This window comes from Amphimedon queenslandica, unplaced genomic scaffold (assembly GCF_000090795.2).
Source record: "Amphimedon queenslandica unplaced genomic scaffold, v1.1 AMPQUscaffold_13298, whole genome shotgun sequence".
NCBI classification, from domain to species: domain Eukaryota; kingdom Metazoa; phylum Porifera; class Demospongiae; order Haplosclerida; family Niphatidae; genus Amphimedon; species Amphimedon queenslandica.
This window is the reverse complement of record NW_003546466.1, coordinates 6,433-22,999: the sequence shown is the minus strand read 5'-3', so window position 1 is coordinate 22,999 and position 16,567 is coordinate 6,433. Positions and strand designations below refer to the sequence as shown.

At 35.6% G+C, this 16,567-nt stretch overlaps 3 protein-coding genes across 4 annotated transcripts in view; 1 reads left to right on the top strand and 2 right to left on the bottom strand.

Annotated features, from left to right (window-relative positions):
* LOC109583553 (dual specificity testis-specific protein kinase 2-like) overlaps positions 1-3,821 on the bottom strand; it is a 5,535-nt gene extending 1,714 nt beyond the window's left edge. The window contains exons 1-4 of the mRNA XM_019998964.1: positions 3,587-3,821; positions 3,261-3,382; positions 1,997-2,045; positions 1,286-1,432 (exon numbers count right to left, since the gene is read on the bottom strand). Coding sequence (XP_019854523.1) covers positions 1,286-1,432; positions 1,997-2,045; positions 3,261-3,382; positions 3,587-3,799 — 531 coding nt within the window. The 5' untranslated portion in view covers positions 3,800-3,821. The remainder of the gene's footprint in view (positions 1-1,285; positions 1,433-1,996; positions 2,046-3,260; positions 3,383-3,586) is intronic.
* A 445-nt stretch (positions 3,822-4,266) lies between these two features.
* LOC100640250 (BTB/POZ domain-containing protein 19-like) lies at positions 4,267-7,613 on the bottom strand. The gene is made up of 8 exons (XM_003388037.3): positions 7,409-7,613; positions 7,260-7,328; positions 6,403-6,547; positions 6,296-6,349; positions 6,063-6,191; positions 5,882-6,013; positions 5,426-5,551; positions 4,267-4,528 (listed from the first exon to the last, which is right to left on the bottom strand). Exons 1-8 carry the CDS (start codon positions 7,513-7,515, stop codon positions 4,400-4,402), a joined length of 891 nt encoding a protein of 296 aa, XP_003388085.1. The 5' UTR covers positions 7,516-7,613; the 3' UTR covers positions 4,267-4,399.
* A 32-nt stretch (positions 7,614-7,645) lies between these two features.
* The window catches only part of LOC100640124 (X-ray radiation resistance-associated protein 1-like), a 14,969-nt gene continuing 6,047 nt past the window's right edge, over positions 7,646-16,567 (top strand). Inside the window, exons 1-16 of one of the 2 annotated variants that reach the window (XM_019998950.1) lie at positions 7,649-7,853; positions 7,908-8,107; positions 8,177-8,248; positions 9,125-9,197; positions 9,549-9,734; positions 9,963-10,029; positions 10,168-10,272; positions 10,327-10,594; positions 10,681-10,774; positions 10,827-10,884; positions 10,934-11,000; positions 11,128-11,388; positions 11,474-11,768; positions 12,158-12,297; positions 12,571-12,786; positions 13,033-13,151. In XM_019998950.1, the coding sequence (XP_019854509.1) occupies positions 7,739-7,853; positions 7,908-8,107; positions 8,177-8,248; positions 9,125-9,197; positions 9,549-9,734; positions 9,963-10,029; positions 10,168-10,272; positions 10,327-10,594; positions 10,681-10,774; positions 10,827-10,884; positions 10,934-11,000; positions 11,128-11,388; positions 11,474-11,768; positions 12,158-12,297; positions 12,571-12,786; positions 13,033-13,134 (2,319 nt within the window). In that variant the 5' untranslated portion in view covers positions 7,649-7,738 and the 3' untranslated portion in view covers positions 13,135-13,151. Of the gene's footprint in view, positions 7,854-7,907; positions 8,108-8,176; positions 8,249-9,124; positions 9,198-9,548; positions 9,735-9,962; positions 10,030-10,167; positions 10,273-10,326; positions 10,595-10,680; positions 10,775-10,826; positions 10,885-10,933; positions 11,001-11,127; positions 11,389-11,473; positions 11,769-12,157; positions 12,298-12,570; positions 12,787-13,032; positions 13,152-16,567 lie in introns of those variants that run through there. The other variant, XM_011406927.2, reaches the window with a different exon arrangement.

Sequence of the window (16,567 nt, the reverse complement as noted above, 5' to 3'; positions counted from 1 at the left end):
GTACGTGTGCACCATAGTAACTAATAGTATTTATTTAAATTAAATGCAAGCAGAAGCTACATGCATGTACCTGCACATGACTAGATAGTACATATATTTGTACATGCGGCACTCGATACAAATCTTGTTTATACTGATACATAATGTACGAGTACATGTTAGTGGGTGTATAGTAAGCAAGGGAAGCCTGGGAAGGAGTAGAGAGTAAAATAATGGATTTATAATTATGTATTGTAACATGATAAGCCCACACCCTGTACTTCCAACTCTCCCTCTCTCGGTTCCAATCTTCCTCTTTTCCCTCCTCTTCCTTCATTGTGTTGTGTAATGTGATACCAGTGTTACATGTACATGTACATAATAGCACTGATGAAGCAGCTATATTAAGACTATTGATTTCATTTAATTCAAAATGAATCTCTTTAATTTACCTACCTGCTCTTCCTTCCTCCTTCTCTCACTCTCTCCCTCTCCTTCTCCTTCTCTCACTCTCTCCCTCTCCTTCTCCTTCTCCCTCTCTCTCTTTCTCTCATACACTCTCTCTCTTTTAATGTTAATCATTATCATATACATACAGTACATGTAGTTACAGTGTCATTATACGTAATACAGTGACAGGTTGACAGTACATGCCCATTATTGATTATAGTGTACTAATGAATATACAAATATTTAACCCCCTATACACCTCCACACAAATAAACAACAGAACATCAGCAAAATAAATCGTCCCCTCTCTCTGTCTCTCTCTTCCCTCTCTCTCTCCCTCTTCCCCCCTCTCTCTCTGTCTCTCTTTCCCTCTCTCTCTCTATTCACTAAACAATGTCACTCTAATCCAATTAGTTATAAACAGGCAATACCGATAATTCCACACCAGCTGGACCACAATGGCCACCGCTACCCATTGAAATGTAAACAATAAAACAAAATCAAAGTGTAACCCAAAGCTCCAATGACCCGTGAAATATTTAAACTTCAATACCACCTGCTAAGAGATACTGACAGCCCCTCAAATGCAATGTAAAGTAGACATATATGTACATGTGCATGGTAGTTGTATTTAATTTATGTGTGTGTATGTGTGTTTATATTTGTGCAAGAATTTGCATCTCATACTGCTTTGTCATTTATAGAGTTTATATAGACTCGCCATTGTCAAAACAATGAGAGTGTTATTGTGAGTCTAACGAACATTTTATACATTTTTATAAAATTTAAATACACTTTACATGTACAGTACAGCTATCAATCCTGATCTCTCTCTCTCTCACACTCTTTCCCTTACTTTTGATGTCAGGTCTCTATGAAAGACTCCTCTATTGTGGAGGTATGCCATTCCATTGGCAATGTCATGAGCAATCTTTATCCTCTTACTCCACGAGAGATGGGGATCACTGCTTAACAGCTCTTCAAGAGTACCACCATTGATATACTGGAGAGAGAGAGAGAGAGAGAGAGAGAGAGAGAGGGGAGGAGAGAGAGAGAGAGAGGGGGGGAGGGAGAGAGAAAGATGCCAGCTGTAAATACAGTATATATTGTGCCCACAGCAGCTGCCATTGGCTAATAGTTATTACAATAACAAGAGAGAGAGAGAGAGACGGACAGATAGATGTCTCATAATCTCACCATTGACTGGCAGCGTTAGCACTGTTTGCAAGACTATACAAAATGTCTGACGCCTTCCCAGACAATAATAATAACAAACAGCCCAAAAACAGAGCCCTATAGAGAATCAGGGTCCCTGATAAGGCTTAACGCAACATTAACGCAGCCTTCAATGGAATATAATGGAATATTAGCATGATTCAAACCTCAAACTGATATCATTCATGAGGCATGGAGCTTTAAATGAATTTAAATGGATGAGTAATTGTAGCAAATGAATGGAATGTGTGAGAAATATACAAAAGTATGATGCTTGTACTAGTATAGATGTACATGAACAAGTAAAAGGGAAAGGGAGAGGAGAGGTTAAGGATATGTACATGTACTGTACCTCAGTCAAAGCATGGAGACTGCCTTCATGGACACAGGATCCTTTGAATCTAAAAAAAGAAGAGAAATATAAAAGAGACATTTAAAAATAATTATAAAAATCTAATGTACAATGTACAGTAGCTGAGAGAGGGAGAGGGAGAGAGAGAAAGAGGGAGAGGGAGAGAGAGAGAGAGAGAGAGAGAGAGAGAGAGAGAGAGAGAGAGAGGGAGAGAGAGAGAGAGAGAGAGAGAGAGGGAGAGGGGGGAGAGAGGGAGAGGGAGAGAGTAGTGATACAATAGAAAAGGTGCTGGAATGCGCTCCATTTAAAACACAATAGTCTAACAGATGGAGTGAACAAGGCTAGCAACATGACCAATCCATCAATAAAACAAAGGAGCTAACAGAATCAGCCAACTGCTCATAACAACACGCTCCTCTCTTCTCCCCCTCTCCCTCCCTCCCTCCCTCCCCCTCTTCAATACTATATAAGCAGGCAATACCCCATCCTCCCCTAGGGCATTTTAAACACTTTGCTTTACAATAACAGGTATAGATTCTGATGAAAGCTAATTGAGATACAGACAGATTAAAATAAGGACTGACATAATGAACTGTAATTATAATCAAATGATTAGGTTGTAAATATAAACAAATTATACTCTACATGAACACACATGCATGGACCACATGCAAATTTAATATGTACATGTACTCTTTATATAATAAGGACACTTTTATAATGAGGGCACCATTATAAATGAGGATATTTTGTAATGTCCTAATTAGTACAAGCCTATATAAAAGTACCTCTGAAATGAGGACACCTCTGTATTAAGGACAGGTAGTGTGGGCCCAATGGTGTCTGAAATTAAGAGGCTACACTGTACATGTATTAAGGACAGGTAGTGTGGGCCCAATGGTGTCCTTAATAAAGAGGCTACACTGTACATGTATTAAGGACAGGTAGTGTGGGCCCAATGGTGTCTGGAATTAAGAGGCTACACTGTACATGCATAGGTACGTATGAAAACACTCAAAGAGCAGACACACTTAGCACTTATGTCTGCCCTAGTGTCACCAAGAATCCCAGCAATGCATTAGGGATGATACAAGATGTCATACAGGACAAACCAAAAAAGAAGAAGATTATCATAAAATGACCAACAGCCTGCGAAATAACTTTTTAAAAATATTTTTAAAAGAAAAGCTACATACTATAAACAATAACAAGAAATAGGGAGAGAAATGAGGGGGATTTTGAGTTTAAGAGCGTCAACGCTTACCCTAGTATATTTGAATGTGACAGACGGTTCAGTAGCTGTATCTCTGCTAGCATTTGCTTGCTGTTGTTGCGGGATTTATTTAGTTTCAGCACCATAACCTCCCCAGTGTTTTTATGAGTAACCTTCAGAAAGAAAGAGAGAGAGGGGAAAGAGCAAGAGAGAGAGAGAGAGGAGGAGGGGAATAAAGAATATTATTATTACATCATTATTTTTGTATACAATGTCCATTTAGATTCATGACAAGGTACACATCAAATAATAAACAAAAGCCCAAAAACAATAATATATAAATGTCCTAATGCTTGTAAAACAGGTCTTCCACTCACTTTAAAAACTTCAGCAAAAAATCCTTGGCCTATCTTCTCCCTTGTGAAGTCATTGAGGCACGTTAGTTGATAGACAGCGTCTTTTAGAGCAATGAAAGAAGAGCTTTTAGGCCTAGGGGTGCCTCCTTTTCTGCTGTTAGGAGGAGAGTAGTCACTGTCATCGCTATCGCTGCTAAGCTGAGCCGGGAGGGCCGAAAACTTGCTGTCAACCATATTTGAATCACGTTTTGGGTTTAAGTTCTCGTGGACAAGAAAGCGCGGCTGAAGAAAGAGACGGAGCGGGTAGAATGATAAAGAGAAACTGCTCCTTTATAGCCAGTTATATAGAGAGGGAGAAGCTGACGAGACTGCTAAGGAGAGAGCTATCAACAAGTTTTCTTCCATGCAGCATCCTTCACAAAATGTACTTTGGTTGTTGTGGGCGGGACCGGATGTGCATTAGTGGGCGGGGCTTGTGAATAAAATTGAAATTTAAGAAAACAATGTACATGTACATGTACTGAAAACAAAGAACTGTTTGATTATTATTGCATGTATTGTATTGTACTATTTTTATTAGTCTCTTATTGGTAGATAATTGCAGCTGTATCTGTGTGATCAGTCACTACATTCTATCTTTAGAATGCTGTACATGTAGACTAAGAGACTATAAAAATTCCAAGCAACAAACAGCTCGTGAATCTAATTAATAACAATAATTATTAGTCAATGAATATTGATTATAATACAGTATAATAATAATTGTTATCATTGCTATTGTACACAACATCTCTTTGTCTCTTTACATGTCACACCCTCTCCTCTCTCTCTCTCTCATGGTCCTCTCCCAACTATCTTGAGGGATTCTCGTGGTAAGGTACCAGCTCTCGGACGGCAGTGAGGATCGGCTGGATCAGGGCGCTTCAATGCATGGAACCTCCATGAAGCTGCTATCAAAGTAACCTGCAGAGAGAAAGAGAGAGAGAGAGAGAGAGAGAGAGGGTAAGTTGTATATACATTTTTACTATTTTGTATACATACATAATGCGGTCATGAGATCACGATGTCAATAAACAACTAACTATAATATAACTGACGTCGATTATTAGATTAATACTTATAATAAATTGATTATCAAATCATGCAAGGTATGCGAGGAATTCGGAAATCTAAAGCCACAAAAATTCTCATAATAATAATAACAAAATTAATCAATTATTGTTCCTTATCGTACAAGGTAGTTACATGATGTTTCAAACACATGTAAACGTACACTTACATAATTATTATATCATAAATATGATTGGAATGAAAAACAATGCCTTTTCATAGCAGAAATCCAATTAATACAGTACCTACATGTACATGTGCATTGTTGATTCATAATACGAAAGCTTCAGACCCTGTGATGCGGCAAGGGAAAATTCTCAGACCCCCTCAACACTATAAAACCATATTCTTTGCATACTAAAGACTATAATAGAGAATATAAAAGCTTCAGACCCTGTGATGGGGCAAGGGAAAATTTTCAGACCCCCTCAACACTATAAAACCATATTCTCTGCATACTGAAGACTATTAGTCTCATTCCTAACCTGATTACATATTAATAATTGTATTTGTGATAGTAAAAGGTTAGAAATTGTCTCGTGACATAACTGATACAACGCCATTAGCATAAAGGCCATCAAAACAATTCCATAAAAAATATAATAGCAAGTAATTAATAATGATGTCACTATTATCAATTAGATGACTCAAACTACGTAAGACACAAATCCAAAGCTGTTGAATGTAATATGAACTTGCATGAATTATTTGGTATGTGTGTAAATGTATTATGATGATTATTGAGCTTACCGGAATGAAGTGGTCTTTGGCATTTTGTTGTTCAATCTCACTAAGTTTCTCAGTGTCCAATAGAGGGAGCCTGATATGCTGAATGACAGTCTTGGCAACTTCTGATAGTGTGCTGCCAGTAACAACCTGTAGAGGGATGGAAAAGAGCAAAGATTATACGATATGAACATAATAGTACATGTACATGTATATACATGTACACTAATAAACTTCATTAATGCATATACAGTATACATGTACATTTGTATGTGTGACTTAGTTAAAAATTGACAGTTAAATATAGTATAATATGTTATAGTATACAGTGTATGTACATGCATATACATGTACATGTACATGTAGTTTAATAAACCCTCCTATCCGAGAGTACATGTACATGTACATGTACATGTACATTTAGATGTATAATGTATACATGCATAATGTGTATGTACATGTACATGCATGTGTTCTTACAGAGTTGACGTGAGCCCATTCCTTGACCTTCATCAAGATGTCCTCCTCGTCCATTGTCAGTTTATCGGACTTCAAAATAAACGAGAGAGCATCCTCGGACATCTCGTTAAAACCAGGACTATTGAAAACCTCCTGTACAATGTACATTCAGCAAATGAGAATAATAATAATAATAACATACTTCAGTGTTTATTTCAATAAATAGAAGACATTCTTCCTGGAGTGTGGTCTGCTGGTAAGTTAAAGCTGCTTGAATGAACTCGCAAACTGTAGAACATTGAATGGAGTCACGCATGAATCTAACACACAGCTAGAGGGAGAGAGAGAGAGAGGGAGAGAGGGATAAGGAAGAAGCAAAAAGATAATTGTACATGTACATGTACATGTTTATCACTATTATTCATAATGTCTAACCTTAGTTAATCCATCCAGTCCATACTCAATAGCAGCTGCCATCACATCAATAACCTACAGTACAAACCAGTCAAACCAGTATTCATTACAAGTAAAACCGGTTTTACCATGTGAGTGGAGAGACTGCAGCAGTTGGAATATATAAACTCAAACACGGCTAGGAATATCTTGGGACGAATGTCAGAGAGGACTAGAGAGGCGGAAGCCTCATTGCCAGGTGGTACACTAAGCATCGCACGAAATACTTCACACCTGCAAAGGAATGCAGCATACCTTAAGCCTACTATTATTTGCGTCTACTAATTTTAGCGAAATCAGCAAAAGTCATGTTTAGCGTTACTAATTTTAGCATTTTTAACCAAATTAAATATTAATAATAACCATTATAATGAATAATGATTATTTTGGCGTCTATTTAATTTAGTGGTTTAAAGCTCTCTCGCTAATATAGCTAAATTTAGTAGACGCTAAAAAGCTAAAAATAGTAGGCTTAAGGTATTTAAAAGGCCTTTCTACACCTGCAATGTGGTTCTAAACTGGTTTTAGAACTGCTGCACTAACAATGTGCATCAAGTTACTCGACACTATCTTCTGGATCATGTATATTTTGATAGCATTTCTGATCCAGCTGCAATTGGCATTGAAGCTGATGATGTACGTGTACAATGACTGGAGCCAGTTTCAAACCAGTTCAAACTGTTCAATACACATTGGAAGTGCTAGTGTAGAAAGGTCTTAAATGAGGCACTATTATAGCTAACGTTTTCTGTGGCCCATAAATTATCACAAATTCTAAAAACTGCAGGAATTTAATCCTCAAAAATTTAGTACACAAATTAATGAGCTAATTGAATTGAAAATTATTAAAAGGCATGGTGATGAGTTTGAAAATCTGCAAATACCATTTGTATGGCAATTCGCATAAATTAATTTTGAGCCACAAAATTTTATTAACACACTGTACCTGGCTGCTAAGATACATCTATGGCCATAAACCACCTGCTTTTCCTCTCCTACTGCAAACCTGACATCACTACAAAGAGGAAATATGTTGTATATAGTATATATATATATATATATATATATATTATTACAATAATTTCAAGCCCTGACCCGTTTTCTTTTTTATTGATCATTTGAATCATTTCAGATGCAAACGCCTCCGGATCGCCATAGCAAACAGCATCTCTCCCTTGTATAGCACTCTCCATCTCAGCCATCCCAACCTAATATCTTCCTCTAAAACTCTACAAGACAACTGGTTCTCTCCAAGGAGCCACTCCTCTGTCACCTTCCCTTCAAATTTGCGTTTTATTTATCGCCGAGAGTCTCACGTGTTGCCATGGTAACAGGGTGGGGCTCCTGCAGCATTGTATTGTATAGGTGACAACAGAAAAATTTTCAGTCTCTTTCTCTCTCTCTCTCTCTCTCTCTCTCCCTCCAATGGAGGTAGTACCCTCTGATGTAGACATAGGAAGAGAGGTAGACTTATTTCCTAACATCTCCAGCCTGGGCTTTCCGCCCAGAGCCATAACTCGAAAACTAACAGGAGAGAAGAGTTAGTTTTTTTATAAACTCCATTTTGAATTAAACACTTTGCACCTTTCACTAGAGAGCGGGGAATGGATAGTAGCCTATCAAGCAGAGCAGAGGAAGAGATTGAATACGACGCTAGTCCCTGCTCAAAGCTCTAAGCAGTGGTACGGGGCATCAGCCACATTGACTAATAACAGCAGGAGACTTTCTGTACCTAAAAATACTCCAGCATCTTTCAGTGCTAAATTTAAAAGAACACTTAATAACTCACTACTGGTTAGTACTATGATACTTATTTATTTATTGCATGCATCATATTTTTTATTTATTTCTAATTTTTTTTAGATGAAGATAGGCTATGTTGACAGGTGTCAAGATCTCAGTATTATAAATGTCAGTGGAATAGACTTGGAATCGGTAAGTATTTGGGTTTTTAAAATGCTCATAACTCATAAATTTGAGCTCAGAATTAGTTCAAACTTTCTACACAGCATAAGGACATCAATGTGTATCAGAAAATGCAATGAAAATCTGGGGTGATTTTGGAGCCATTTTTTTGAAAAAACTATGGGCTATAGCCTTGGGTATTTTTCAGAATTTTAGCGTTTTTTAAAATGGCCGTAACTTGAAAAATATTTGTCAGAATCAACTCAAACTTGCTACACAGCATAAAGGCATCAATATGTATCAGGAAATGTAATTAAAATTTAGGGTGATTTTGGAGCCATTTTTTTGAAAAAACTATGGGCTATAGCCTTGGGCATTTTTCAGAAATTTGGCGTTTTCTCAAAAAAAAACCATAACTTGAAAAATTGAAGTCAGAATTGACTCGAACTTTCTACACAGCATAAGGACATCAATACGTATTAGAAAATGTAATAAAAATTGGGGGTGATTTCGGAGCCATTTTTTTGAAAAAACCATGGGTTATATAGCCTTGGATATTTTTCAGAAATTTGGCGTTTTCTCAAAATGGCCATAACTTGAAAAATTGAAGTCGGAATTGACTCAAACTGGCTATACAGCATAAGGACATTAATATGTATCAGAAAATGTAATAAAAATTGGATGTGATTTCGGAGCCATTTTTTTGAAAAAACCATGGGCTATAGTCTTGGGTATTTCTCAGAATTTTGGCATTTTTTAAGTGGCCATAACTTGAAAAATTGAAGTCAGAATCAGCTCAAACTTGCTACACAGCATAAGGACATTATGTATCAGAAAATATAATTTGCCACTTTTTAAAAATATCAGTTTGGAATCAACTCATATTTCCTACATTCCCCTGTATAGTATTCGGATCAATTGTTCTTCCAGTTTGTGAATCTCAATTCAATCAACGCTTCAGACAATGTCCTACCACTAGGTAAGATCAGCACATGTACTACATAAGTACATGTATTAAGTTAGTGTTTAAATAATTATGAGTTAGAGGGCAGGGATATTATTATCCCTTCCAAAAATTGTTGTGCTGAAAGGAATTAAATTGATCTTGACACAGCTGGTTGATTATGCAGCAGCTTTATCCTGTCATTTTTGAAAAGTTCATTGTGGGTTGCATCCTACAATGTATCTATAATGATATTCATAGGTGTAACCATTGACAACATTGCTACATATGCATCATGTACATGTACATATTGAATGCATCTACATTCTACAGTATGTGTAATTCTGTCTCTCTCTATTTCTTTTCTTTTTTTCTCTCCATTATCAGAGGCATTTGAGAGATTCCCAGCTCTACAAGAGTTAGAGCTTTCACTAAATAACATCACTAACATTGACATATCATTGAACACGTTCACTAAACTCTCAACCCTTGATCTCTCTTATAATAATCTATCCAGCTCTGCCATCACATCACTAGGGAAGCTACCAGGGCTAAAGGAACTACGATTAACTGGTACTTGAATGATTATTATTTTATTTTTAAACCAGGCAATGCTATTGGAGGCAATCTGTGGTTACTTTGATCTTCAGGCAACACTTTAATGCCTAGAATAGAAACATGTTCTATTCTAGGTAACACATTGCTTACAACATCAAAGTAACCACAGATTGCAAGGAATAGAATTGCCTGGTGTATAGTGGCCTTTATGGTACATTGTACATGTACATTTGTGTTGTGTAGGTAATAATTTGGTATATCTTCCTATTGAGATGTCACAGTTACAGCAAGTGAATACAACAGGAAACAAGTGAGTCAAAAAATTGAAAATAATTCAGAGCTGAACTGCTTGTGACTATTATGTTAACAAGTAGACAAGTTATGCTGATCTTATTCAATTATTTTGCTAATAAATATTTTTTTAATTTTTTTATTATATTATTTTTAGGGATCAACAGATGCAGATTAGCTTTCCAAATCTTGAGAAGTTATGGCTTGATGATAATCATTTATCTGATACTGGCACCTTTGCAATTCTTGCTGGACTTAGAAGGTACGAAATAAATCTCATACAGTAGCACTTTTTTATATCTTCGTAATACTTCAGGCTTCAGTATTTGAATCTTGATGATAATCAGCTCTCATCCATACCACGCCTAAGACTATTGGGTACTAGCTCCTTACGCTTGTCATCTCATCGCAGCCTCTCAGGGGAAGCAATTGGAACTGGTAAAGGAGAAGAAACAGGAACATCACCAGGAGGAGGAGGAGGAGGAGGGGGAGGAGGAGGAGGTAATGGAGGAGAAAGACCATCCTCATCTCCTTCTCTATCTCCATTCCCTGCACTACACACACTGAGTCTCATTGATAATATGGTAATCCATTGACTGTTCATTGTACTGAATCTACACTATATCTACTGTACGCTCTTACTTTGTTATTGTGTGTATATGTACTGTAGATTGTGTCTTCTGAGAATTTAGTTCCATGTTCTTCATGGCCATCATTAAAGATTTTAATTATAACTGGTAATCCAATAGTCAGCCTAAATAAAGGTAAAAAATACATGTACATGTACATGTGATTCTACATTAATGGTTTTTATAGGTTTACCAGTAATGCTTGATCACGAGTTAGTAAAACTAAGCGGCATCAACATTATAAGGTAAGGTTAAATATGATGGCTGTAATAATGTAATAATTGTTATTAACAGAACTAAAGCAAGTCCTGCTAAGAAAGAGAGAGCAATAATTGGTACTAAAGCAAAAGATTTTATTAAAGTAATTAAAACATTTACATGTACATGTACATATACATGTATCTACATATTATATCCATTATTTAGTTACATATTACCCCAATACATTATCCATTATATGTACATGTATACTGTTTGTTGTACTGTAGGTATCATTAGCTCCTCCTCCAACTATCCCAAAGAAGCCAATCCTTCTAGCATTGGAACCTCCTCATTCCTCCATGAGCAGTAGAGAAGGAGATTATGATAATGATAATGATTATGATGACTTCAATATGGATGCATTCTCTGAGCCATCGAGCATAACAGAGTCTAGCATAATTACTAATGAAAGGGACTTTACTAATGATAGAGAGGGAGAGGGAGGAGGGGGAGAAAGAAGAAGTGGACCCAATATCTTTATGACACAAGTAAAAAAAAGATTGTTTCATTTATGGTGTATTTGTTAAGCATTGAGTTTAGAGCTAACTATTACTATATTAAATTAAATATTAGGTACAAAATGAAGATAATGAAGAGATTCCTCCAAGATCTCAATCAACTGATAGTAAACAAACTGAACAACAACAACAACAACAACAATCATCCTCACCAGTCAATCAACAATTAGAAGATCCTGTTCCATCACAAACTGCAGTATCACTCCTCAGTGTAGAGGAGGAGTTCAAAAAGAAACAAATAGAGACAGCAAAACGATTTAAAGATCTACCAGTTAAATATAAAGGATTTGAGTCATTAATGGAGTCAAGTGAAGATGAGCTTTATTATGATAGACCACCTTTACCAGCTAGTAAGAAACAATGCAACAAAAATGATATTAAAGATAGTACATTTTGTAAATGCTCTTGCTAAAGCTGCAGTGCCTTTTGTTACCTGCATTTCTGCAATACAATGTACATGGTACAAGCTACAGTATTTCTTATAATGGTTAAATACTGTAGCTTATAGGAATACTGCTACTGTGTTGTAGTATACATGTACATCTACTATCTTTTACTGTTTGTAAGCCTTGCATTATAAGCCTTATAGCTAAAGCTTCTTTGACTTTTACTGCCTATATTTTTGCAATAAAATGTGCAAGGAATGATAGTGTTATACATACAATGTAGCTTATGTAGAAATACTACTACTGTCCTGTGCTATAGTATATCATTTTTTATTGTTTATTCATCATTTCAGATGCTCACAGTTGTGCTCAGGCCCTGAGACATGCTCTAAGGAATCCATTACTACTAACTAATGCATCCACTGCATCAAGAACAAGATCAACTGATAATGATAATGACACCATTGAATCAATGCAATACTTGAAGAAATCAGTAAGAGACTACATTGTTACTAATAATAGATGCAGTACTGTATTGATACTAAATATAGATGCACACTACTTGTAAAAAAGCATAATAGATTTGCAGTTAAATGTACAGTACATGCATGCAGTTATATAATAGAACACATTACATAGTGTGTAGCATCAGAATTCATCATTACTACACAATGAGATTTTTAATGCAAAAATACTGCAACATAATGTACATGTACACATTGATCATTTTTGCATTTAATATGGTGTTTCTTTTCTATTAATGCAGCCAGTTCAAGAGGTTTATGATGACAAAGCAGCTGTGAGTAGAAAACAAGAACTAATACAAACTGTACTGACTGATGTGAAGACTAATGAGGTTACCATAGAAACAAACCTAGCAGACATGCTAGAGTCAAGATACGTGATAAAAACTGATGAGTCAGCAAATAATAATAAAGAAACTAAGAGAATTACAAGAGAAGGAGGGAAACTGTTGAAAAAAGTGAGTGACTATAGATTATACATAAAGTACATGTAGAGCTGTAGAGGTTTCTTTATTAAATAACTGACATAATATAGAAACAAGATAGCTTCTAGGGTAGAACCATAGGTACATTATACATGTGCATCATACATTTAGCAGATGACTTTGAATGCTATTGAAACCTTTACCTTGGTGTTTAATAATATTAATAATCACATGTTATCATTTTTATTTTACTGCTTGTATTACTATTGTTGCTATTAGTTGCAGGATAAGTTTGATAGTGTATGTGAGAGTTCACTGGAGGCTATTGATGCACTTGAAAGTATTCAAAGAATAACAAGAAGTGGAGGAACAGAATCATAACATTAATGACATGTACATATACGTTGATAAATTATATGAATATTAAAAAATTTTAATTAATAGCAATCAAATTCAAAAGTAAATATTATTGTCACAAAAATACTGCTGCATTAGACTATCAATCAGCTAATAATGAAAAGATTACATACAATGTTAATTATAGCTACTTCTACATGTGTATTCAACAAATAGTCAATTAGACACACATGTACATGTACACATCATTTAAAATTAAAATCGTGAAAGCTACATGTACATGTACATTATACATTTATGTCTCTAGTACTAAAATATAATAATAATAAAAGTTAACCGCTACATGTACTTTTAAAGTTAAGCTATCAATCATTAATTAAGATACCGGCAACAAAGTGTGACATATTGTTACTTGTCACTGCTGAATTTGGTGTATTCAGAAGGTATCTTGAGTTCTTTTTGCTTGCTATAGTATGGATCATAAGCTTTCTTCATAAATGAACTAAACAGGCCGAATATTGACTTGATTGCTGTAACTGCACTGTGTTTCTTATTAGTTGACTCAGCATTGTTTGACACTGGATCTGGTTCACCAGCTGGAGTGTTTGTAATTAGTAGCTGTTTAATATCAGATCGATCATAAAACATATTACCACTCACTACATCCAGGGCATTTAGTCCTTCATCATTTCTTTTGTTAACATCAGCTCCAGCTTGTATTAATGTATCAACTAGTTCAATGTGTCCACATGAAGCTGCTATCATTAATGGAGTTATACCAGCTACCAGTGGAGTATCTGGACTCATACCAACTTCATAAATCATACTAATTAATGTTCCTAAATCTCCTTCAGCAGCTGCTACTAATGATTTTCTCTCATTATTTGAAAGAGTTGATATTTTCTCAGACAAATGCATTATCATTGAAGAATGACCTCCATTGCATGCTAAGGATATAGCACTGATGATGTCTTCTGGTGTGATATCACATTTCTTCATACAAACTGCAACTGCATCAAAATTATTGAATAGAGCTGCCACTCCTAATGAATGATACTCCTTGCCATCAATAGTGTGAATATGATTAGGATGATAATCTAGTAAAAGTTCTAATATAGTAATAAAATTACTAGAGCTAAACTGGTCAAGCAATCGAGCACACTCATCAGGAGATGTAAAACCAACTATTGTAAAGTCTGAACAAACTATATAAATTGTAATAAGACTAGTGCCAGAATTTTGAGAGTTAATATCTGGATTTTTATGCAGTAATAGTTCAACAACTTGGTGATGTCCATTGCGACAGGCATATATTAAAGCTGTCCATCCATCATTATTTCGAATGTTAATATCTGGATTTTTACTCAGTAAGAGTTCAACAACCTGGTGATGTCCTTTGTTACTAGCAAGTATCAAAGCAGTCCTTCCATAAATAATATCTTGAATGTTAATATCTGGATCTTTACTTAGTAAGAGTTCAACAACCTGGTGATGTCCTGCTTCACTAGCAGCCATCAAAGCAGTCCCTCCATCATTATTTTGAAAGTTAATATCTGGATCTTTACTCAGTAAGAGTTGAACAACCTGGTGATGTCCAACAAGACTAGCAAGCATCAAAGCAGTCCATCCATCATTATCTTGAATGTTAATATCTGGATCTTTACTTAGTAATAGTTCAACAACCTGGTGATGTCTATTGGCACTAGCAAACATCAAAGCAGTCCCTCCATTATTATTTTGAATGTTAATATCTGGATTTTTACTCAGTAAGAGTTCAACAACCTGGTGATGTCCATTGGTACTAGCATACATCAAAGCAGTCCATCCATCTTTATTTTGAATGTTAATATCTGGATCTTTACTCAGTAAGAGTTGAACAACCTGGTGATGTCCAACAAGACTAGCAAGCATCAAAGCAGTCGTTCTATTATTATCTTGAATGTTAATATCTGGATCTTTACTTAGTAATAGTTCAACAACCTGGTGATGTCTATTGGCACTAGCAAACATCAAAGCAGTCCCTCCATTATTATTTTGAATGTTAATATCTGGATTTTTACTCAGTAAGAGTTCAACAACCTGGTGATGTCCATTGGTACTAGCATACATCAAAGCAGTCCATCCATCTTTATCTTGAATATTAATATCTGGATTTTTATTAAGTAACAGTTCAACAACCTGGTGATATCCATTGCGACTAAAAATCATCAAAAGAGTCAATCCTTCATCATTTTGAATGTTAATATTTAAAACTTCACTAAATAGATCTACGAGTGCCTTTATTGCGTCAAGAGCAGAGGAATCTTCTTTTTTACTAGCAATTAGGAGGGCAGTGTTATCATTTTCAAGAGGTAAACTAATGTTAAGTTCAGTTAGAAAAAACAATACTTTTTCATCATTAGTTTTATAAGCTTCTTGCAGTGCAGCCTCAAAAGTAAATGAGCTATCTTCGTCTTTCATTATAATTGGAATATCATCAATCATAACCTCAAATACACCAATCTTGTACAAAGAAGCTCCCTGTTCAAAAAATGCTTCCATTAATGGTTCAATTTGTGATAAATGAGGCAAAAAATATGTACAGGTACAGCTGGAGGCATCATAATGGGTTTGGATGAGGTTTAGAAAGGATGAAATAGGCGATAAGTAAAAAACTTCCATTTTATTTAATTCAGTGATTTTTCTTGAGCACCATGGCTTGTTGAGTCTTACAATTAATTTTGAACAGCCAACACCATCAGGATATTGCATTCCTTTAGTCATTACTGCAAGCTCCAGTAGGCTAGTGGTATCTTTGAACATCTTCAGGTTAGTATTGTATTCTTCTACCTGTTCCTTGATAGGTTCTGTGATAGTACATGGTATTGTGAGAAGGTTAATGTTTAAACACGAGTAATGAGACTGGAGCAACTGCACTAGTTGATTAGCATTTTCACAAGTAGCATCTTCTTTGATATATAATTGAAAGATTTGCTTTGCTTCTGTTACTAAGGCTTTGCTAGTCAAAATATTGGTGGCTGCATCAATGAAGCTACTATTTAATGCATGAAAGCAATTTTGTACCCATCGAAACTTTGCTCTTAAATATGACAAATGTCCATGCACAAATGAACTATAAGAAGATCTACTCACTCCTCTTTCTTTAACAGCCATTTCTAGCACCTCTTCAATTGAAGTGTCATCTCGTGGTATTATTCTTTTTCCTCCAATTGATTTGTATATATGCTGAGAGAGAGCAGTGCAGGCTAAACTGTTCAATCCAATGAATCCTTTATTGGCTGGTAGCTGTACAAATGGATTGGCACGATTTTGTAGCAATGATTTGAAAATTTCAATGTGTCCACCTTGACTAGCTAGCATTAGTGCAGTCTGACCATCAGTGTTCTGGTAATTTAGTTTTATTTTAAGTTCTATCAGAAGTAATGCCACTCTCTCATATTCTGCATTACTGTCAATG